At 38.9% G+C, this 22969-nt stretch overlaps 1 protein-coding gene and 1 long non-coding RNA gene across 3 annotated transcripts in view; one reads left to right on the forward strand and one right to left on the reverse strand.

The window, feature by feature from the left end:
* Positions 1 to 1483: 1483 nt before the first annotated feature.
* RER1 (retention in endoplasmic reticulum sorting receptor 1) lies at positions 1484 to 8775 on the reverse strand. Of its 2 annotated transcripts, none has more exons than XM_061351697.1 (7): positions 8667 to 8775; positions 5571 to 5656; positions 4934 to 5038; positions 4253 to 4352; positions 3689 to 3767; positions 3451 to 3586; positions 1484 to 2573 (listed from the first exon to the last, which is right to left on the reverse strand). In XM_061351697.1, the coding sequence occupies exons 2-7, from the start codon at positions 5649 to 5651 to the stop codon at positions 2484 to 2486; spliced, it is 591 nt and encodes a 196-aa protein (XP_061207681.1). In that variant the 5' UTR covers positions 5652 to 5656; positions 8667 to 8775; the 3' UTR covers positions 1484 to 2483. The 2 variants fall into 2 exon arrangements, with proteins under 2 accessions (XP_061207681.1, XP_061207682.1); XM_061351698.1 differs by lacking the exon at positions 8667 to 8775 and adding an exon at positions 8290 to 8555.
* Positions 8776 to 9260: 485 nt separating this feature from the next.
* The window catches only part of LOC133211372 (uncharacterized), a 52972-nt gene continuing 39263 nt past the window's right edge, over positions 9261 to 22969 (forward strand). Inside the window, exons 1-6 of the long non-coding RNA XR_009725187.1 lie at positions 9261 to 9378; positions 10182 to 10280; positions 15686 to 15782; positions 15875 to 16007; positions 17681 to 17888; positions 18159 to 19439. This is a non-coding gene — a long non-coding RNA (uncharacterized LOC133211372). The remainder of the gene's footprint in view (positions 9379 to 10181; positions 10281 to 15685; positions 15783 to 15874; positions 16008 to 17680; positions 17889 to 18158; positions 19440 to 22969) is intronic.

Raw genomic sequence — 22969 nt, forward strand, 5'->3', positions numbered from 1 at the left:
ATTCCTGCACAACAGATAATGTGCAAGACTGATTGATTTGTATTCTTTAAATACAGATGGGGAGAAAACACCAGACGATCCACGCTGTGGATTGTGAGTTACAATTTCAGTAAGTCTTTCACGAATGGCACTGAATGTGAACTTGGGGTAGCAGGGGAAGCGTGCTACAGTAAAAGCACTTCTTTTAAGATGGTTATTTGTACTGCAGAGATCTTGCTCAGCTACTTAACCATTAAATCTCCAAGTGTTATCACAAAAACACCCCCAAATTACTTTAACTTTTCATCATAACTATAAATGAAATAAACAGTTGCTGGTATCTGTGCAAACACTTCTTCATTACTGTACAAACTTGATCTTCAGAGCTGCAACAGCATCCCCTTTGTACACCAGAACACTTTCAGGTCCTTTGCCAACCTAAAACCATCAAGGCAACAGTGGGAGAGAAATGCTCCTTATCATAAATCAAAACATGATTATCTAAGGAAACCACTGCCTCATCTCTTTACTAAGAGAACGGTAAGAACACACATTCAATTGCACTGTAAACAACATAGGAAACAATCGATGACTGGGAAGCATCTGTGAAGTTGTCAAGCCAAGTTTTTTGTGCATTCCATAAGGGTAATTTATTTTTAGCACTTGCAAGTGATAAAAATAGAGCAAAGTTTAACAAAATGCCATCAAGCTTATGGGGCCCTTGCATGCTGAGTCAGCCAGGGAACTATGCCCTTGTCCCAGCACCACCTACAATCCCTATTTGAAAAGTGTAAATCCCACTGAATGCAGAGCACCTTCGCCCACCTGAGAATGAGCAGGCGTTTTTCTCAAACTGCCACTGACGTTCAAAATCAAGTGGAGGTAAAAATGCCTGATTTGCAATGGATGGCATTGACTGAACATAGGAGTCATCCCAGTTGCTGATAACTGATCAACATAATAAGTATATTTTTCTCCCCAATTTGGCTATATTATTCAGGAACTCCAGCAAACCTAAGACAGCATCTCCAACTTGGGGCTTTCAGATTTTCAGGCAACAAGCTCCAAGCGCCCATGACTGGGACTTCATAAGGCCCTTTCTGGTAATGTGTTTCCATAATTTCAAGTTTTACCATTACTGGTTTCCACACTGCTAATGAAACACATGAAAACCAAACAAAAAGCAACAGGTCAATGTGAACTAAAAGTGCCTGTCACTACCCAGGATTACTGAACACTGAATTCCAGAGCTCCGTAACAAATACATTTGACAAAAATCAGATGAAAGGGTTCCTACATGTATTTTCCACTTTGGTGTCTGTTGAAGTTGCCACTGTTCTCCATGCAGAATCTTCAAAGCTAGTCTTTTCCTTCTTTCTGCCACTGAATACTCCCTGAAGAGTTGAAAAAGGCAGTTCATGAAGATAAATTAAGGGTAACGATTACTGAGAAGGAGCCATAAATACTGTCAGGTCAATATATGTATATAAAGATAGAGAACAAGTAAAGGGGGATACTGTCTTTTAATAAATTTTGGAATTAAAAATTCACTTAATAAAACTGCAGCTGTATCACATGAAAAAGTTTACATGCAGGTCTTTTATCTAGGATTCTTTTTTTTCCCCATAGAAAATGAAAAGCTGTGTTAAAACCCACACCATTTACCTGCTATGGCCAGTTTGGGTATATTCTGAAGGGGCTGCATGAAGTCAGCTTAAATTAATCAAGAAATCCTTAAGTATGAAAGAAACTCCAACTAGTAACAATTAAAATATATATTCTTATAATTCCAGGTCCTCAAAGTAAGTTGTGATTTTGGACAAAGTTTGAGTCATCATGAAAGAGCCCAATTTTAGCATCTGCAAGGAGATGTCATGGTGAAACTGGCATTAAAACCCAACACAAACGAGTTACTTGAGAAGCTATGAGTATCTTTTCCCTACTGCAAACTCTGTAAATTTGTAATTTCTTATTCCTATCTATATTTATTTGGTTATAACTCTGTAATACCATGCATTTAGGAAACTGGCTTAAGTTCTGCATCTATTTAGGTCTGCTGAATTTGTCTTATGAAAATAGCACACAGCCATGAAGCAGAAAACAGCATCACGTGTGCCACTGTATATTTTTCCTCCAGATATGTGCACAGCACTTCAGGGTGATACTGAGCAGGAGAACTAAGTAAAAATACACAACTCTAAGCCATTAATTGCTCCAGTGCAATGGATCTTGAAAGGAATACATTATCCCAAATCTATGGGATTATCCAAAGTTTTTCCAACTGCTTACAAAAGATAACAAACTCAATGCAATTTGGTTAGAATGCCAGTTTCTTCAAGAAACTGATATTTCAGATAAAAATAGCACAATCCTTTAAAACAAAAATTTAACTGTTTTGTCACCACTCTTAATCATTTTTTATGAAGAAAAAAGGCATTGTTACAATGGCTCAAAATCGTTCCTTTAGTTAGAAGTAGAACTGGTCAACAGGTTGATTGCATCTTCTAGCTAGCAAAGGTCTTTCCAACATCATCTTTCCCTTTGTATTTCCTCTTGCCATGTGTGAAGGGTATATATCTGTACTTTATCATGTGCTGTAAAGAGAAAAGAACAATCTTTCAGGCAAGGAACTTATATAATATTTATAAAAATGTTTTATACTACACATTGTAAACTACAAAGCCCTCTAGAAAGACAGTTCTTCAGCATTGTAAAGGTAAAGAAATACCTAACTGTACATCAGTTTACATCGAAACAGGGGTACGAGCGCAGTCTTTTAAACCTCAAACTTCGGTATACCCAACAATTTTACAGTAGTGAAGATTCCTGTGATTCCCCTAATGAGTAAACTGGATAAAGCACAGAGGTATTAATTCCTTATGACCCTTTAATCTTTAATGGGTAACTTTGAAGAACATTACCTAGCCAAAATTGAGTGTCTGGGAAAGAAATTGGTTCTTTTTAAAATGCCAACAAACCGTAAGTAATTTGTTAAAACTGGTGTGAATGACTTGCCTGTGTTCTTCTTCCCCTTTTTTTCACCTACCCTCTCGCACCAACTTGTCAGAACTTCCCTTTTCACCCATCAGAGATCCTACAAGACCTCTTCATTAAAAACAGCCACAGCTAACTGAAGAAAGGAAGTGGGCGGGAAACTAAGACTCCTCATGTGTAAAAAGCAGATACTGAATTCTACGACCGAAAACTTCTGAAAGCAAGCATAAGATTCTGTGAGGTGGTGCATGAAGACTTTTTCTACAAAGCATTTTTATTTCCCATTGTCAATATCTGCCCAAAGTTGCAAATATTCAACACCTGAACTAATATTCAACTGTTAGCTGTTTAAGTTCCTCCAGTAAAAGAAGCACGTGCAGTACAATTTATACCTCTAACATGCTCAATTGGATGGACAGTTTGTAACAATACTGTAAATCTGACATGACAAATGCTACTCTGTTTTCAGAAAGTTACCTTGATTTGCCTCTTCATAGTGATACAAAAAAGCATAATGAAGTACATCACAAGGATTGGCCAAAAAACAGGAACGTTGAAAGCCTCAAAGAACGTACATGCCATAGCAACCAGGATTCCTTTAGTGGCAGAGTGCCTTAAAAATAATATTAACAATTAATCCTTCAACCCCAGCTACCACTGATTTGATGCAGGTATTTCTATTTTTCAGAAGCAGAGCATGGATAGATCCACTCACCAGAATTTAAACTCTGGGAGCCTTCTAATGAAAGGCCGAAATTCTTCATTTTGCCTTGTAGGTAAAGAAGGACCATCATCTGAAAAAAACAGAAAAGAAACAAACCACAAACCCCCTCATAATCATTTTCCACACTCCTCAGACTCTAGACTTTCTTTACTTTTCATCTTTAAAAAAAGAAAGAAAAACATTCACTGTTACACACAGATTCCAGTTACAGTGACTGTTTTAATGTAACTTAACACTGGTTTCCCCAAAGAAAATAGGTAACAGAAAGGAGCACGAGGTCACTTGAGTTACTACAGGGAAAACTTAAGTCACATAAACCTTCCTTCAAGACACAGAAGGCTAACACAGCATGGAATACATTCAAGTCCTGAAAATAATAATAATAAAGACATTTTATCATAACTCCTGATGTCAAGCTGTATAGATATTTTGCAAGTCCAAAAAACAATGTAATGATTCTAGTGTAATGCACATCTTTACTGTATCAGGCAAAAGGACCTGCAAGTTTGACTAAGTACAAAATTATAGCAAAATTAACTGAACTATTCATCATACCTGAATCTTCCATTAAAGAGGGGTCTACCTTTGGCGACAAGAAAGCTATGAAGAGATTTAGGTGGTAGATTCCCAAGGCATATGTCACAATGTACCAACCCTGAAGCAGGGAGGAAAAAAGAGTGTCTTTCTGAAAACCATTTCCAGGTACTGATTTTTCAACAATATTAAACAATCTGGTTTTTTGCTTCCTTGAGAAGTGCTCTTCTACATCCACACATTAGCACAAAAAGTTTTCTGGACTTTTAAATGAAAATACTAGAAATTCTTACTGTACAAAATACGCATTCTGACTCTATGAAAAGACGAACTCACCTTAATGAATCTATTCCTTTCCTTTGTGCACTGACAGAAACTTATGTAACATTTTTCACTTAAAGTTACCTAAACGACAACTGAACTTAACGTAATATAAATAAGCAAGATTTAAAAAAACAAACAAATATCCATTTCTGTTGCCATCAGACACATATCCTCAAGCGTTCATACATTCTCCATTCTGAAGCAGGAAGTTTAACGCCAACAAGATGTGTTTTTCCTTCAGACTATCTAGTTTACTTCTACTGTGTGCTGAATGACACAATATGTAATTATGGAGTTATACTATGCCTCAAGAACCCTTAACAAAAAACAGAACAGTAATATCTAAATCTACTCCAGTGGTAAATCCAGTTTTCTTACCTGCAGTAAATAAACTCTGATCATGTAGATAAAACTCAGACCCAAAGTTACAATCCATCGCACTGCAGTATATGGAGTAGATTTGTCTAACCAGGATTGGTAGATCTAGGAAGAAATATAAAGTGTACATCTGTAAAATACATGATGCACAGTGAATAAGGTTTAGTACAGGGTAGCAATTAGAAATAGTTAAGCATTTGTGAGGAGTATTTTGGGAAGGAGAGTAACACAAAACACTTGTACTATTGCTTACAAGTAAACTGAATTGCACAAACATACAAGCATTGAAAGAGTTCTGTATTTTTACACACAAAAAAAATTCCTCATGCTGGGGGCATCATACAGAAATTTATTTTTTCAATATTTAATGAAAGTTTATTTTCCTTATTACTCTGACATGAAAACTGAAGTCGTCATTCTTTGTTTTTGACAACAACATGTATTTTCACTGTGCAATATCACATGTAAGTCCATTAATTATTACATTAAGCTAGGTATTTTAAAAAGGCTTCAAAGTAAGTATTTCATACAGATATTAGTGTTTGAACAACTCATCCAAAAAGTAATGATGTTTACTTAAGAAGCCTCACTGAGACCTGCTTCTAATGGATTCAGAAAAGCCCTATAGAAAACCAACCTGTCCGAGTCTTGAGAAAAATCTATAGACCACAGAAGGCTTTCCATGCACAGACTCACCAATACTGTCCCCTTCTGACATGGTTGCTGTGGAAACAAAACATGACACATAGATAACATTTAAAACAAAAAAATCTAAGCTCAGCAAAGCTTTACATTTTCTGAACAGCATTTACATGTGATATTCTCTTGGACTGCCCTTTCTGAAACAAATTATTTTTAAGGAAGTGTTCTTAAAGAGAGGTAATTTCTTCCAAAAGAAACTGGCAAGAGAGCAAAGAAAAGGGTATTTTAGAAAGGCAAAACAGGATCCAGTCCATTTTAGGAAGGAGGGGAAAAAAGTCCATGCAGAACTGCAGGAATGAGCCTTGTTAGACGTCTTCAACTTGAGCAGGCAGGAGCTGAGTTACATCTAAGCACTGAGATAGGAACTGCAGCACCACCCTCCTGTCTCCTCAGTTTCTATAGGCAAAGAACAAAACCAAAATAAATACTTTTTAAAAAGCTGCTTAGGAGCTTTAAATACTGACTACATAGCGAAGAAGTTCATGACTGTACACCACTGGCTACAGACAAAAAGCTCTACCACAAGCACCTATACCAAAACCCTGCCCACTGCTAGAATTATTCAATGAGTTTCTCTCTCTCAAACATTAAGAGCTCAGCAGTGACAGAAAAGTTGCACACTAGCAAAGCTGTGTAAGGGCCAGGACTCTGAACTTGGGATAAAAAATGAACCAGGGGAATTCTTTTTTAGTACATACTTCTCCTACCAATTTCGGAGCTTTATTTTTCTCTCAGTTAAGCTCAACCAAGTTTTACAGCTCCCTTCAAGACAGAAAACAAACAAAATAAAACAGATTCTAAACAGAAACATTTTTGCCACATCACCAAAAGCAATCCCTCACATTACTTCCTGGAGTCCTCATCTGTGGGTGGGACTACATAACTCTAGGATAGTGGCAGTTCTTTCAGCCCTCTATCAATATCTCAAGGGCCTCAGATGATAATAAAGATCTACCAAACTTTACTAAATCAGAAAATTGTAACTTATCTTAGATTCTGCCATACAATGACTGCTGCAAAAAATAATTACAGGTCAAGGCCAACATGGAGAGGCACAGAACCTGCAAGCTGTACATTTCCTCTGTAAATGTCTATTAAGCTACATCCTATGGAATAATTAGTAAGTAGAAAAAAAGGAGTCCTGTTACACTTCAGAAGATAAAGGGATTCATTCTGAGGCTTCAGGATCTGCAGTCCCTTTTAATACAAACTAAAGCAAAAAGAAAAAAAATCAAATACAAACTCATACAATAGAGACAAACTTTTTCAATACAGGCAAAAGGAAATAATTCTTATTCTTCCCCTTCAATGCACTGCAGGAGATAGAAGTTACTCAGCATTATCAGCTGAGCATGATTTTGTGCTCCCGCCCCTTTTGTTTAAATGTCCTGAAGTAAATAAGCCATATCAAAAAGATAATCCATCTATTGAGCAGAGAGCAATTCTCTAAACATCACAAACATAAAACCTCCCGTATCCTCAACATGAATTTCACAGATGCATCCATAGCAAATCTGGGCTATAAGTAGACCAAATATTACAATCTTGTAACCATTAATCTCTGCAGATCAAGTGAATAATCCTGTGTGTAAGGCTACTGATGGCTTTACAATGGAGCAGGCATTTTGTTTGGTGTAAGAATTACACGATATGCAACTACGTGTGATCGTTTATCGTACACAGAGTTCTTCCACAGCAGACCAAGAAACACAACCAGCTAACACTGCCTGTTTTACTGAAAAGAAACCTCTCACTGGCCCCATTTAAGTAGCACAGACTGAACTATATCACCGAACAGTTCACAATTTGAGTTAGCATTTCTTATCACGATAGAACTTTACTGAAATAACATTTATAGTTAGATAATGACCAAGAAAAGCAGTCTTTGGCATTGCTTCTAAGGCAGTTTAGTCATGAACATAGGTCAGAGCTCATTGGTTTAAGGGAATATTTAAATCTAACCAGTAGAAATCCTTCTTTCGTAAGACTTTACCACTTAGCATAATGAATTACAATAACCCTTCAGCCATTCCAGTAAAGCAAATGATCAGAAAGATATACAAAGATTAATACAACAAATAATCGAATGGTTGGCTACAGGCACAATACAAACTGCTACCAAAACTAAACCACATTAGAACATTTTTCTCTGCTGGAAAACACCAAGTAGGTGAATGTGTGACCTCCAACAGTTAATCCTTTCAGCACAACCATTGTGGTAATACCCTTACAAATAGCACTGCATCACTGGGCTCTTAAATACTGCAGGACCTGGGGCAGTAAAGACATTCAGTTTTTGCCTCACATCATTACATACAGAGAGACACAGTTTTCAGACAACTCTCAGATCCCGAAATGGAGTTTTCTTAAATTTGGTATATAAATGAAGCCCGTAACCAGCAAAACCACACTGCTGCTCATGCAAGTTTCCTTATCTCATAGAGAAAACACTGCTGAAGAGCAACACACTTAAGTGACTTCTTAACAATGGGATGGACAACTACAGAAAAACAGCCCACTGACTGTGTAAACTGCTTTAACCCTATAACCCACGTTATTTGTGGTCTGCCAGGATTAGGTCTGGCCTGTCAGGACTGTGCAACCACCAGCAGCACAGCACCCGTGCTCACAGAGCTTCCCTGAGACCCACATACCCTGAGCACTCGTTAAACCCAACACAAGACACTGGGAAAAGCCAGCGGACGGGCAGCAAAAGAGAAGGCCCTGAGGCAGGAGCAGGGCCCGCTGACGCGAGGAGGGCGCGGGAGCGGAATAAGACGGGCAGCGCCTCAGCGAGAGCGAAACGGAGCCGGCGGCAGGGCCCGGGCAGCCGCCCCGCAGTGTCCGCAGCTGGGAGGAGCGCCTGGGCCGCAGATGCGGCACAGCCGAACCCAAAGAAGCCCCCACGCTCGCAGGGGGGGGCCCTCAACCAGACCGGCACTGCCGCAACCCCGCCAGCCCAGAGGCCCCGGCCCCAGTCCCACCTTCCCGGCCGGGCCCACAGGCACAACGCGGGGCAGCGGCTACTCACAGGCGGGCGAGCCGCGCTCCTCCTGCCGCTACCCCCACCCGCTTCCTCAGAATCCAATATGGCGGCACAGCAGGGAAATAGCCATTTCCGCCTCCGGGGCAAAGAGGCGGAGCAAAGACGCGATATTACCTCGCCATTGGCCCCGGCGGGGGAAGTGGGCGTTGCCGCGGTTAAAAGGAGGGAAGAGGCGCGTATGAGGGCAGGCGGTAGGAGCAGAGCAGGTGTGGCGGCGTCGGTCCCGGTTGGTGGCAGCCGCAGTGCTACCGGCGGAGACCCGTGCCCTGCGGCAGACGGGATACAGCTATCCAGGGCTGAACGCTGGACCGGAGCGGTTGCTATATCTCTTTAGCTTCCGCGCATGCGTGAGGAACGCCCCGCCCCTCGCTCCCGCTCAGCCTATGAGAACGTGGAGGATGTTGTGTGGGTGGTGCCTGCGCGAGGCGGACGGTGGCGGTGGGAGGAGACGGGCCAGAGCTCTGAGGTAAAGAGCAGGGCTCCGGCTCCGGCTCCGCGTCCCGCGCTGGCCCCTTCTCAGCCTGGCCCCTCGTCGCAGCTGCGGGACGGGTCCCGTGTGTCCGCGACACGAAGAGACGCGAAGCCCGCGCTGCTCGGTTTAGGCTGGTGTAAATGCAGTCGCTCTTCCTGCGCTCCTAACGCTGTAGCTCGTGGCTGTTTCTGTGTCATCTGTCGGTGACGCTGCAATGACCTGCAGGTATTTAAGAGCCTGGGTTCCCATTGCAGTGTAAAGTGAAGTTAAATAGCAAACAAAGAAATAAAATTCTCTTCGCTGTTGTTGGTACTGAAGTTGTAGAATAGGTATCCCCGAGGAGAATTAGCGCTTTAACTTAAGTCTTACTAGTTACTCAGAATTCAGTATAGCATTTCTGAACTGTTGGAATAATTCGTTTGTGTTCTCTTATGGCGATGGGCAGGGCGGGTGTAGGAGCCTCAGGTGGGTCTTGTCAGAGGAACTGAGGCCTTTTGCCTGAGCCCAGGGATTTGTGCTGACCAGAGGAGCATAAATCAATTGAGTCTGCAACAATCCTTTTAGTTTCACCTTTTCTTATGAAAAATGGTGTTATTCGTAGTCGTTAAACCTTTTGTATGCTGTAAGACAGAACCAGAAAGTGAAAGGGTCTCCTTTTTACACGTATGTGATCATTACCTGTGAAACTAATACAGCTGTGGGGCTCACAACTGAAAGTCAGATCCTTGACTTCAAGTTTTAATAACTGTGATTCTGTTCTGCTCTATTAGAGCCAATAAGGAAAAGCCTGATTTAATGGATTCATCATTTCTGCCTTGTATATACTTTGTAAATCCCTTCAGTTGGTGTCAGTGTTTAGATGCTGAGGTAGTGGGAGAAGTCTAGAACATGCGAAGGTGCCAACAATGCATAGAGATAGATTTAGTCGTATAAACGAGAAAAACATGAGAAAGTCTCAGCTTTTTCCTTGAGCAGGAAACAGGGGTGGACATTTCTCTGTTAATAGGAAGCATTGTTTTACTTTCTAGGTCAGGACAGGGTGTCCATCAAAGATTGAGGTTACTGTGAGGGCAAGTGTGTCAGTGGAGAAATTATGGGGAATGGATTTCAATACTGGGCATCCACAGGTAAGTCTGTAACTACCAAAAAAACCCCAAACCCTGTCTCCTTAAAATCCGTAATATAAATATGTATCACAAGCAGTCAAACTGATTTAGTCCAAGTTGTCCTACTTCCATGATGTTTATTGAAGAGTTCTGTTTTTCATATTTTCCATTTGCTCCTCAAGTTAGGCTGGGTTAACAGTCAGTCACTTCAGAAAGCTGATCAAATATGTCAGTGGTAGAAACAAGAAACATATCATCAATTTTTAACACTAGTTTCCATCAAAAAACCGTTCAGGTGACTGAAATTCAAATACTACTTTTGTACATTCCTGAACCATAATAGAACACACTAAAAATCTTTTTAATGCATCACTTTTGGTTTTACCAGAAGGAATATGATTTGTTAGCTTCAAAATAAAGACTATGTTTGTACATTTGTAGTTTTCATTAGACAGCAGTAATAACAAAAAACTATTTGTTAATTCTAAACTTTTAGGCTTTTATAATGTCTTATATTTGTTCTGAGTGCAATATCACTTATTGTTGAAAGTTAAATATATTAAGAAACTTAAGATTGTTTGACACATCTGTTTCTGTAGGTAACTTTCTTGTATATTTGTCCATTTGTGTGCAAACACTTTTGTGCCTCTGGGTGTCTCTCTAGCATCTGTTTTGAGACTGATTTAGTAAATTCCTCAGGCTTACATTTGTTCAGTAACTGGTCTGCTCTGCAGGGTTGTAGGCATTTAGTACTATATTTAAGTTTACACTGTATGTGTTCAGAAGTGACAAGATACTCTGCCTTCCCTTTGCCCCCCCGGATAAAATCCTGATGCTACTGATGACTGTCTTGTTGACTGATTTTTTATATCATGTAGAAAATGTGATATAAAAGGCAACCACTTAATGCAAGTGTTCGCTCTGCATATGATGTTTTCAAATTATGTAACTTAACATAAAACAATGAAAGCATAAGAGTAATTTTCTTCAGGCAAAAAAATACGTTAAAGTTTTTTTTAGCTGGTATTTTTTGGTTTTTGACCTATTACCATAGAGTTATGAAACAGCACCTTGGACATACTGAAGTAATCTGCTAGAGCAGAAAGAACATGGGCAAATATTTGAAGCTGCAAAGTATTCTAGATTTACTTCTGTGTGATCTATGTGAATAGATTGAGTAATGGCAGGAATGTTGAATTTTTTCTGTTTTTTCCTCTTAGGTTTTAACTGTAATAATGTCAGGGATAGATTTTTAGATCAATCTTTTGCAAATGATAAATTTTTAGTAAGTGGATGTTGCCAATTAATAGCATATTGTAGGCTGTGAACCTTCAGAGATTCAGATCGATTGAATGTCCAGTAAACAAGCAATAAATGTAACTGTATCAGCAGAGGAGTCCAATAATGACCAACAACTGTGATTTATCTACTGCTTAAACATAAAACTATTTTCACAATGGGTGGAAATGTTGTCAAGAGAGGCCAAATAGAAACTGTCACTGTGGTGGCCTGTCTGGCTTTTGTGCATTCATATGTGCACACGTTTGAGAATGAAAGATGACAATGAGATGTTAATGAAGTAAATTGCTCATTTTCTTCATGAAAGTGTTTCCTTTCTGTGATTTCTCGTTTCTGGCTGCTGCCTAGGTCCCGGTAAGCAGATGCTGTGCTCCATTCTGTCCCTGTTGCTGCTTCTTTGTGTGTTTTGGCTGTGTTTGGTTTGTTGTCTTTCCCAGAGGAAGGCCTGCTGTTAGATACACCTGTTAACCACATGGAACAGGTGGCAAGCCTTATGGGCTTCTTCACCTGCAGGCCTGTGTTCCCCCAAATTCATCTGAGTTACCTGTTTGGAAGTGCCACAGTTTCAGTTCTGATGCAAATTATTCCAATTAGTATTTTGATTGCTCAGAGCTATTCTGCATACTAGTGGATAATATGAAATTGGAAGATACAATAGGTCTTCCTGAATCTTGGTTACATTCCTATATTAAAAAACCCAGCAAAACATTATTCTCCTTATTATTCCCTTATTCAGGGATCAAAAGCAATTAAAAGTTATTGAGTTATTGTCTTTTATGTATATTAAGCCAGTAAAACAATTTGAGTGTCAATAACTTTCTGAAATGTTGTATGGAAACTATGAAGTTTGAGGGAGAAATAAAACTTTGTGTCTTTTTACATAAACTGGCTTATATTTGAGACTGTAATTCTTGGGATAAACATTGATTCTCCCAGGTTCTAAAACCAGACCATATTGTGTGAACCATCTGAACATATCCAGCCAGATGAGTAGTCAGGATATACATGAGTAACTGTGTATTTAAATACAGATCATAGAGTCATAGAATGGCTTGGATTGGAAAGGACCTTAAGATCGTCTAGTTCCAACCCCCTCTAGACACATCCCACTAGACCAGTTTGTCTAAATTAGCATCCACTGAGGCTGTGTGTTGTAATGCCAGAGATTTTAATAAAGGAAAACATGATTCAGTTATTGCTTGAATCTGGAAAGTAATTTTGACATGATATTTAAGATCAGGCTCATGCAAATAAGTTTCATGAATGGTTGAAACCAAATAATGAAAATCACTGCTGAAAGCCCAAATCAGAGCATGTAGAAATTGTTGAGTGTAGAGGCAGAGGAGTTGAGTCTAGAGGCAGGCAAGCTTGAATTTGAAATAAACAGAATTAATTGCAATAAAAATTGTAGTAGCCAGTAACTGAAACATAGAAACATCATCATGTAACTGAGCTACATGTGAATTTACTACTGTTTAAGTTATTTTCTTAGAACTAGTTGTTTCAGAGTTATCTCCCATGATGAATAAATTCTTGACATCTCAGGTTTTTTAAACACGGTGAGTCATGATAACCTGTTTACACAGGCTGTTGCAGAAATGAATTATTACGATAATATGATCTTGTGAAATTACCACTGTTAGTGTACTAAATGTTCTTATTTATTACCTGAAACATTTAATTGTGGTTTAAATAGATTCCATATAAGACCATTTACTTTAGAGTTCAGAAACAGTCTACCACTGCAGTGTGCAGTTACTGGAATAAATTCCTTATTACTGATTACTGGGATAGGAGGATATCTGTGTTGACACCTAGTTGGTGATAAACATCTTTGTCTTCACTGGTTACTGTTCTTCATGAACTTTATTTCTGTTTTGGTTTTTATTTCTGTTTTTTGCAACCTATGAGTAGGTTGCAGTGTCATGTGTTGTAGGTCTCTGAATTACAGAAAACACAGGGCCTTACTAAAATTCAAGGATTTAGTTTTGTTTAAAGCAGAATTTTGTGTTCTAGTTTAAAGCCAAAACCAAACACAAACAAGAGAACCCCCACAGCACTATACAGTCCATCACTGGAAGCTTGTAGCTTTTTCTTCTGTTTCCTGCTCCCCTTTGTTCGTGTACTAACTGGTAGCTCTTTTTCTGGAGGCCCCTATGTCACTCTGGTTCTTCACGCCTTTGTTTCTTTGCATAAATGTGTGATGTATGGATAGTGTTTATGTGGACGTCAGCATTTCCAAACCTTGCATGTGTTGCATTGCTAAGCAACTTTTAGCAACACTTATCTCTCATCCTTATGCCATCTGGAAAAGAGAATAAGACAAGGAAATGTGCCAGAGAAAGACAAAGGCACATCTAAGAAAGAGGTGGCTTAATTACTGAAGAGAATGAGTGACATTAATAGTAGGCAATCATCAGAATTGATTGAAGGCAAGTACAATGCCTTTACAGGTAGTGATAAGGAACCAGTGAGATAGGTTGCATATTTTATACTCCCTGGCCTTCTTCCTTCCCTAGAGGAAGCCGTACCCAGCCGAATCCTATTGCATATTTAAATGCAGTGGTGCAGGATGAAGGCCCCTGTGACTTCAGTACAAAATTTGGATACAATTCCAGTCACAGTGAGTTTTTTTTAGACCTGGTTGTTACATACATTCAGGAGGACACCTACTGACTACCCCTTCCACTGGGCAGGGAAGATTGTGAAAATACTGGTGGAGCTTCGATCTTGAGTACATTAATTACTAACAGTGCTGCTGTCAGATGACTGCTCAGATAGTGTTGTGTGCTTTGAAGTGATGGAAGGAATAGGCCAAAGCAAGTAGGATCAGAAGCATATTCCCAAAGAACTGCTTTGTCTTTGCTTTTATCTTCTAGCTTACATCTGTGATTGCTGAAGGTGTAAACAAAATGCTGCCAAACCCATCTGGAGTTTAACTGGGTCCACACAGTTTAGAGTTGCAGTAGTGCTTTATTTGGCCCCTCTGCTGTTATCACATGAAAAGCTAGATATCCAACTTAACAGAAGAATGATCACTTTAGACTTTGAATCTCCAGTTCCTTATGTACCCTTAACATTGAAAGAATGTTGTCTGATAGCTAAACAGGATTTAGTACCATGTGAAACAAGTGACATTTGTTACGGAGTTGTTTTACTTCCTGTGCATGGACTTTAGGCTGGACTTTGATCATTGTCTGATTATTTCCTTATCAGTTTCAACTCCAAACTCCTCCCAAGATATGGGAACAACTCAGACTAATTTTCAGTGCCAGTTCTGTGCTTCAAAATGCATACTACAGTATACAATACTATATGTGCTTTTCACATCTGAAACTGAACCCGGTATTCCTGATTGTCTCCTTCCCTGTCCTGTCAGCAAATACCTGTGAAATGTTTGACAAATTTTCCTGTCCTTCCCTAGTATAGGACCACACGAAGGAATGTTTACTGTGCTGTCGGTTTATGTTAGTGTAATCGTGGCTGTGAACTAATCATCTCAAGATTATACTGTGTTGAAAGGGTACACTAGAAAAACTGCCTGTTCACCATGACGTAACACTCCATTGCACGCTTACATGTGCAAGTTTAACTTTGCTAGAAACTTTTAATTGGCTCATACCTAAGCTTCTGTGGTATTTGGCTTTGCAGCCTCAGGAATTTTTAAACTTTTGTGTGAAGGGTATGGCTTGGGTGAAATGCAGTCCAGATTTAAATAACTGAAGCTTTTTGGAATGGAGTTTGGTACACTATTTCACTTTTCACCATCTTTAAAAAGCAAAGTAATGTGTGATTCTGTATGTGACAAAGCAGTTATTCATTCTTGCCATGTAATTTAATGCGATGCAATATATGAACTGAAGGACCTCACATAATAGTATCCCACAGTAACAAACCTTGGGCAAGAAATGTTTGATTCTCCCCCCTTTCCCCTTTAGAGGAGTACATAATCCTTGACGGTTGTGTGGTCTCCTATTCAACATTTCACACAACTGTTGGAAGGGTATTTATAAGAAGTCCTGAGGACCACCCACTCTGCTATTGAAAATTGGCTGAAATAATCCCTTCTTTACAATTTAGCTGTGGTGTTGTCGAAATTTAAAATCCGTGTGTATTCCTGTTTAAAGGGGCAGTGGAGAAATGACGTATTCAATGAGTGGAGAGCTATAGTTAATTGTTCTGGTGACATCTGTGATGGACTGTGGATCAATGGCTCCCCTGCTGGTACGTACATTCATTATGCTCTCCAGTTATTAACAAGTCTTTGGCATAATGCTTTGGTTGCCCCTCTTTCGATTAATATGATCTGACTATAGTGTTTCGCATCCTCTGAGTACTCATTTCTCCTAGAATGCATAGTTTTCTGGACAAGGGGGATGACTATTTGACTGAGACCTTTCCTACAGGGAGGGAGCTGTTCTCTCAAATTAAACACAAAGCTGCAGTGAGGTATCAAATATTCCTGTAATGGATTTTTATTCTTGCATAAGGGAGAGGTTTTGGGGTTTAATAATGTGGGTTTTTAATTTTAAAGTAAAAGTATTTTGGAATTAGTAAATTGGAAGGGTAGCAAAAGAAACAAACTGCATGTTGGGATGCATAAGACACTAAGCCCAGATAGTTTAATTTATGTCATTGGAAATTGTAAAGAATTGCTCAGCAGGTTCTAATTTCTTAAGCACAGAGCAAAAAATGAATCCTGTCATAATGCAAACATTTGGACTCAATAGCTTAATAGAAAGCTTTTCTAACCCAGTTGACTTCTGCATGAGAGAAATGTTTACACAGGGTATTGTAGTACCAACTGGAGTGTAGCTCATCAAGAGGTGCTCATAAGTAGATTTTAGTATTGCCTCAATCAGATATGAATGTATTGCCACAAAAGTGATCCAAAAAACTTGAGATGCAGTACATATGCATGTACTCTTGGTGTCAAGCAGCAAAACACATGGAATGGAATTAAGATCTGTGCAGCAGCCCATCCTAAGTATATATGCATGTCATAACCTCTCCTGTAAGATGTTAATAAGACTCTAAAAATGAAATATTTAATAAAAAAACCCAGAAGACTATAATTCACCTGATTGATTTCCATCTCTAATATTTGGCATACTTGTAATGCTAGATCATCTTTTCTGAACCCAGAATGAAAATGTTCATTTTTAGAAGCATTTCCTCTAAAGGAATAAGTTGTAGGTTTCGTAAATCCCACAGTAAAAAGCTGCTTTAATCCAGTCAAAGTTGATAGTAATCAAAATTCATAGCTGTGTTCAAACCCTGTAAAATGTTGTGATGGTCTGTTTTGTGATTAGTTAGCAGATGTTAACTTTAACAGTTCTTTTTTTCTGGCACTGTAAGCTGAACAATAAGGAATTGAATAGGTCTTAAAGAAATCACTACACAATCATGGAAGTATTCTCTTCAGATTACTATCAGGATATATTTGAAGAGGGAAAATTTGTTCCACTCCTGTTCACTGGGTACTTAGAAGACTTAATTTTCCCTTTTCTCAGCAGTGCAATCATTTACATTCTGTACTAAGGAAGAGTGGTATTCCTGCTTATCACCAAACCTTAATTGTTTTTTCAGTCTCTTTAAAATGCATTTTTGTGGAAGTCAAGGTTATTCTCAGGATTTCAGTTTAAAGTAAATGCCCAGAGAAGTATTTCAGGCAGAGTGATAGCTTGGCTTCTGTGACAAAACAGCTTTCCTTAAAAGAAGTGATCCACTTCCTTCTAGCAGACAGGTTCACTTTAACATCGTGATCGTCCAAGCCAAGTACGGATGATACTGTTTGCTCTTTGTGAGGCATTCACCTCCGCAAGGACTGTTGACCCTGGATGTCTTGGGCAGCATTTCAGCTGCACAGTTTTTGCTAGCTTTCTGTTGGAACTTTGCATCAAATTTATCTACTAACCTTCTTCTCCTGTTCCCTGAAATCAAAGTGAGAGAATTTTACAGGTACTTAACCCCAGAACCTGCTGTCCTGAGTCCATTCTTTAATAAGCAACATAAAGATAAAATTATAAGCAAAGTTTTACTCTTCCTATGGAGACTGAGGTGTGAGAAGGAGGAGAGGGGTGCAGGTTCACCCAGTCTCAAAGTAGATATTTCTCTTGCAGCCTATGGAAGTTCTGGAGGAAGCTATGGTGGAGCAGATGTTTCTGTGCAGAGGACCACAGTGGAACAGATACTGACACTGCAGCCCATGAAGAAGGACCCCATGCCAGAGCAGGTGAATATTTCCTAAAGGAACTGTAGCCCATGGGACAGGTTCTACTGACAGGAGCTGTGGCTTATGGAGGACTGATGCTGGAGCATGGTTAAAATGTGAGGAGGAAGAAGCAGGAGAGAGGGGCTGTTATGGACTCGCCACAACTTCCCCATTCCTCATACCCTGTGTTGTAGTCATCAGCCATTTACTTTATTTGATGCTGCTGGGCAAAGTAGAGGTTCTGATGCCTTTTTAAGAAGTACAGAGAGGTTTATACTCTTAATCTTTACCAGGACTTGTAATGTTGTGACACAGTAACAGTAAGAGATAGTTAATACATGATTGTGATATACTAACTTCTTACTTCTTGTTCTTTTAATGATCAGCTGTGAGCAGTTGTCATTTGGAGATCTGGGCTCGCACTGGAAACCACGAAGCCCCATCAAGTTCTGCTACCAACTTATTTGAGTTGATTGAAGAAACTGAGAGGAAAACAGTTCTGTGTGCGTAGTCTGGGGAAGAGTCAATTTCATTGTGTATTTCCCTTGATTAATATATGTATTCAGTAATCTAAAACCAGGTAGTTGGTTTGCCAACATCATAAATTACAGCAAAGGTGCAAGTGTTATAACCTAAACATAGTAGCAGATACCTTTTTCTAGATGCTCAGGTGTTTTTATGGTTGTCACGTACACTTTTATAGTGTAATATTTAGCCTTTGAAGAGTGCAGGTTGTTTGCTGCCCTCCCCTGCCTCTAACTGGTGGCTTCTGACTATTCAAAGAAAGATCCTTTAATTGAGCAAATAATACACCATGCTCTGTCTTCAATCTGGGAACATTAAAATCATCCTTCTAAATACGGATTTGTGATCCTTTAATAATTGATCTCTGAAGTATGGGTAAATCCACTCAAGTCTCTGGAAACTTCTGAATGTGTCAGTACTTCTAAAAGGCCAAGAACCCCTTTAAATCTCATTGAAATTTGTTAACAAAATCTCACCCAGCAATTTGTTTCTCTGCATATTTTTATAGCAACAATTTTCTTTTTTTTTTTTCCTGTCAAGGATAATAGCTGATGTCAGAACTGTAAATACTCCACAGTAGTTATTTGAAGTACAGTACCAGATGAAATTGAATCTACTGTGAAATTTTTCTTTGAAGCTGTGAAACTTGATTCTCTGTTTATTAGGGAAGTCACTGCTTTCAGTTTGTGCAGCATTTCAGCAGAACTTGGAAAACAGAAGGGGTAACCTAAATGAATTATATAGCCTCACTTGTCAGCTGTATCTCCAGTTTGACAAAATCTAATGAAGTTGTTGGAGAGATAGTTCTTAATGTATGTCTTCTGCTGCATACCCAACTTTAAATTTATATACCGAGTACCTGGTGGTTGTCATGGTGAATTTATTCTTGTATTTGCACTTAAGATTTAAAAACCTAGCAGCATACATAAACAAAAATGTCAAAACTATTTTCTTTCATTGGATCTGAGTGTATAAGGTGTCTTGACATATGTGCATCTGGAAACTGGGAACTGAAATCCACTGTTTCTTTCACTAGCAATTCTGGATTTCACTGGCTGATTCACCAATCCCTAAGGGACATAGGGCCAAAACCTGGAACTGACACCAGTAGGGAGATGAAGATGCTTCAAGCAGTCAGCATGGTAAGTAAAGATAATGAATTGACTGCTCAGCTTCTTTGTTAACTGAAAAATGAAGAAGTATCTTTGCAGAGTAGTAAAATAACTCCAGAGTACAAAAAACTGCCTTGATAATACAAACAGGCAGTTCTTAAATGATTTTTTTTTTTTTCAGCACAGAGTGCTGAATGTCTCATAATAAATAGAAACAAAAAAATGACACTGATTCCACTTGGCAGGCAAAATCTGTCCCTCCTAGGGTTTCTTTTCAGTTATTTTAATCAGGTGAAATGTACTGGTGTGCAGCAAGATCAAAAGCGTTCAAGTAAGTTTCTACAGTCTTAATTCATTTACCGAGAATGAAACAAGGCCTGAAATTTGAACCTGGAGTCCAGATTCACTCACCTTAAGAAATACTGCCAGTACTTGAGGTGCTTCTAGTGGCAACTTTGACTGGCATGTGAAACATCAGTATTGAAACATCAGAATTGACAAAGTCTTACTCTGTATCTATAACCTTAAAAGACACAACACTTTCTGTTATGCTCCTAATTGCAACAAAAAGGTGTAAGGACGAAAAGAAACCCCACAAAATACTTCTGGCCATGTCATAAAATCAGAAGAGTAGCTGACTGATTTTTAAACTTCAGATTTGTTGCTTCTGAGGAGGCTTTTTGCTGGCCACTTGGTAGCTGGGGCTCTAAAGGTAACTGTCCCAGCTATGTGTTACATTGTGAAATTTGGGAAAAGCAAGCAGTTGCTTTTGCAATCCGTGTGCAAATCCTGTCTGTGACTCATGCAGTTTAATCAATTAGAAACAAAATATCTTGTGACTCCCTGGATGGGGTACCATATGTTGCAATAGAAAGATGAGCACTTTTAGAGTAGGCATTTAAGTGTTTTGGGAAAGATGGCATTGCAGGGAAAACGTTGAAGATGTGTTTTGCTTTAAATATTAGGACTTAGAAACAAACCCCACTAATTCTTCCACATAGATTGCTGAGCTGATAGTTTGGGGGATTCAAGGCATCCTGTTTTTACAGGCAGCCAGCCATTGTTCACTACAGTGTCACCACTTGGCTATGCTGTTGGTGTGCATGTGCTTGTCCTGCTGATCCATTTCGCTGTGCCTTTCAGGAGGATGGAATAACGGATGTACAAATGACTGCTATATTTTCATAATTTTGCAATGTTTTTCTGTCCTGTAAAAAGATGGAACAACAAAATAACTTGAAGAGCCTTGCACATGTTCACCCTCAGCATCCCTTGGCTCCTGCTGTCCCACCTTGATAGTTTTGGTTCACGCTGGCATGCATAATTTGCAAAAAATTACTAGTTCAGTTTCTGTCCTTTTTTTCCTGTCCTTTTTCAGTTGTTTTTAACTCAGTAAGTGTGTTTCACTTGACACCTGAAGCATTAAAGATATCCCCAAATTACCAGCATTAAATAAGTACAACCTCCTTTTGGTTGGCTTATTGCAAGGGCATTTCCTCACCAGATCTCAGGGTCACACACAACAGTAGTGTTCTTCCTTTCGTGGGACAATAAAACAGAGTGATCAGACTTCTGGCACAGTATTTCCAGGCATCCTCCTTCCACAGAAAGGAATTCTTAAATTGAATTTTGAAGTGTTCCATTGAGGTCGTGCCCAGAGTGATTTCTTCACACAGTGTGTGTTTCTGAATGTTTGTGGCAGACAAGTGACTTTTCAGTGTTACCTAATTGTCCCTGATTTCAGTGAACGAATTATCTGGGACACTGCAATAATTGGTACTGGAGGGCGAGTTAGATGAAGTGAGGCAGATGGGGTGGAAAGAGTGGGGAGAGATGCCAAAGACACTAGAGGAAGGAAGGAGGGAAAAAAGAAAAGGGAAAAAAAAAAACAAACTAGAAAGGGGAACGCTTGAAGAGCTATTGAAAGATTCTTTTCTCAGGCTGTTGTCTTACTGATTTCTCTTCTGATTCTTCCCATTTCTTCTTTTGGAGAGAAACATTGGCTGGCTCTCAAAATACCTTGGGAATAACTTCTGCTGATAAGTAAATGATGAGATCCTTGAAGCTTTCATGCATCACTGCCTGTAGTATGGATATAATCATGCAATGATGGAGAATCATCTTTTTATCCATATTGATGAACTGTCAGTGAAAGAGTTCCAAGAGGTTTTGTTGTTTAGTAATAACATATATGTAGCTATTGTTTAAATATGTATTTTTTCCATATTTCGAATAGATAATGGGATTCACACCCAGGAAAGATACATTAGATGTCACTTGACTGGAAAGCCACTTTAGTCAGTAGTTACTAATATCTGTCTTAGGCTTACAAATGAATTTCTAGTAGCTTCATGATGCTGGGCAAGTAAGTAAGCTTGATATCAATGCAGCTCTTTGGGTTTGTTTTTTTTTCTTAGTGCTATTGATGTCTTTACAACGTTTTTTGTTTCGGTATCATTTTCCAAGACACTTTTTAGAAAATATTATAATGACTGCTTAAAAGTAGGCTTAGAAACCTTATTCAATGGACTTAGAGTAGCAATGTTACCTTGGTTGTTTGTTACACTAATGGAAGCAATGCATGCATATTGAAGGATGTTCACTGTATTCTTGTTATTACAAGATATCGCAGTGTAATAAAGATAGAAATTTCTGGGCACTGATATCAGTGACTTAACGCTGCTCAATGTCCAGCTTGTTGTAATTCTGCTGTTTTACATTTGTTTCATATCATCACTTTTCTGCTGCATCAGCTAAAATATTTTTCATAATTGTCATTGAAGAAGGTTATTGTGCTACGTGTCTTAAATTTAGGTGGATTTACAAGGCTGAGTAACAAGCTTTCAATTGAAACCAGGGCTAGGAATGTACAGAGCGTTTGCATGAAGCTAACTCAAACATATGGCTGCTTCATTGTTCAGAAGATTGGAAGTGTAGAAAGTTCAGGTTTTGGCTCTTACTGTTTTTATAAGTGCTTAGCCTTAAGTGTTTTGTCATCTAATTCAACCTAATCACTATTACATACTTTTTCCTCCTTCACCCACTAGTTCCACTGACTTCCATTAAAAGTGTATTTAATTAAGATACTTTTTTGGAGGTTCATTATGGCTGAATGGATTCCCATCTTTCTATTTAGCGTTGTGACTATTCAGTTGATAACACTGATTTGAATGAGGAGCAAAACACAGTCAGGTGAAGGAGTAACTGATAATTTTAGTTGGTCGTTTAAGCAGAAAGATCATAGGGGGGGGGGGAATTATTTTGTGCCACTGCATGTTTAAAATGCTTGGTTTGTAATAGTGCTAAAGTTTTCATTATGGCCTTGATAGTTCAGGAGAATACATATTAACCTGTAACAGAAATAATTTGAACATAAATGCTTTGGGATTGTCCTTTTATTGGCAGCACTCGATTCGTTGGAGTTTTGGATTCATCAATAGAAAGAAAGTTTGCAATGAGAGAGATTTATCTCTTGCAAGAATTTGTACGTTGAAACTTTCCAAAGGGGAGAGCAAATAGGATGATTTATCTCAGGAGCATGCAGGAGGGCTAAACCAAAT

The sequence above is a fragment of the Neopsephotus bourkii genome, unplaced genomic scaffold (genome assembly GCF_033783945.1).
Source record: "Neopsephotus bourkii isolate Nb327-2 ecotype Australia unplaced genomic scaffold, CSIRO-AGI_Nbou_v1 NB_593, whole genome shotgun sequence".
Classification (NCBI taxonomy): Eukaryota; Metazoa; Chordata; class Aves; order Psittaciformes; family Psittacidae; genus Neopsephotus; species Neopsephotus bourkii.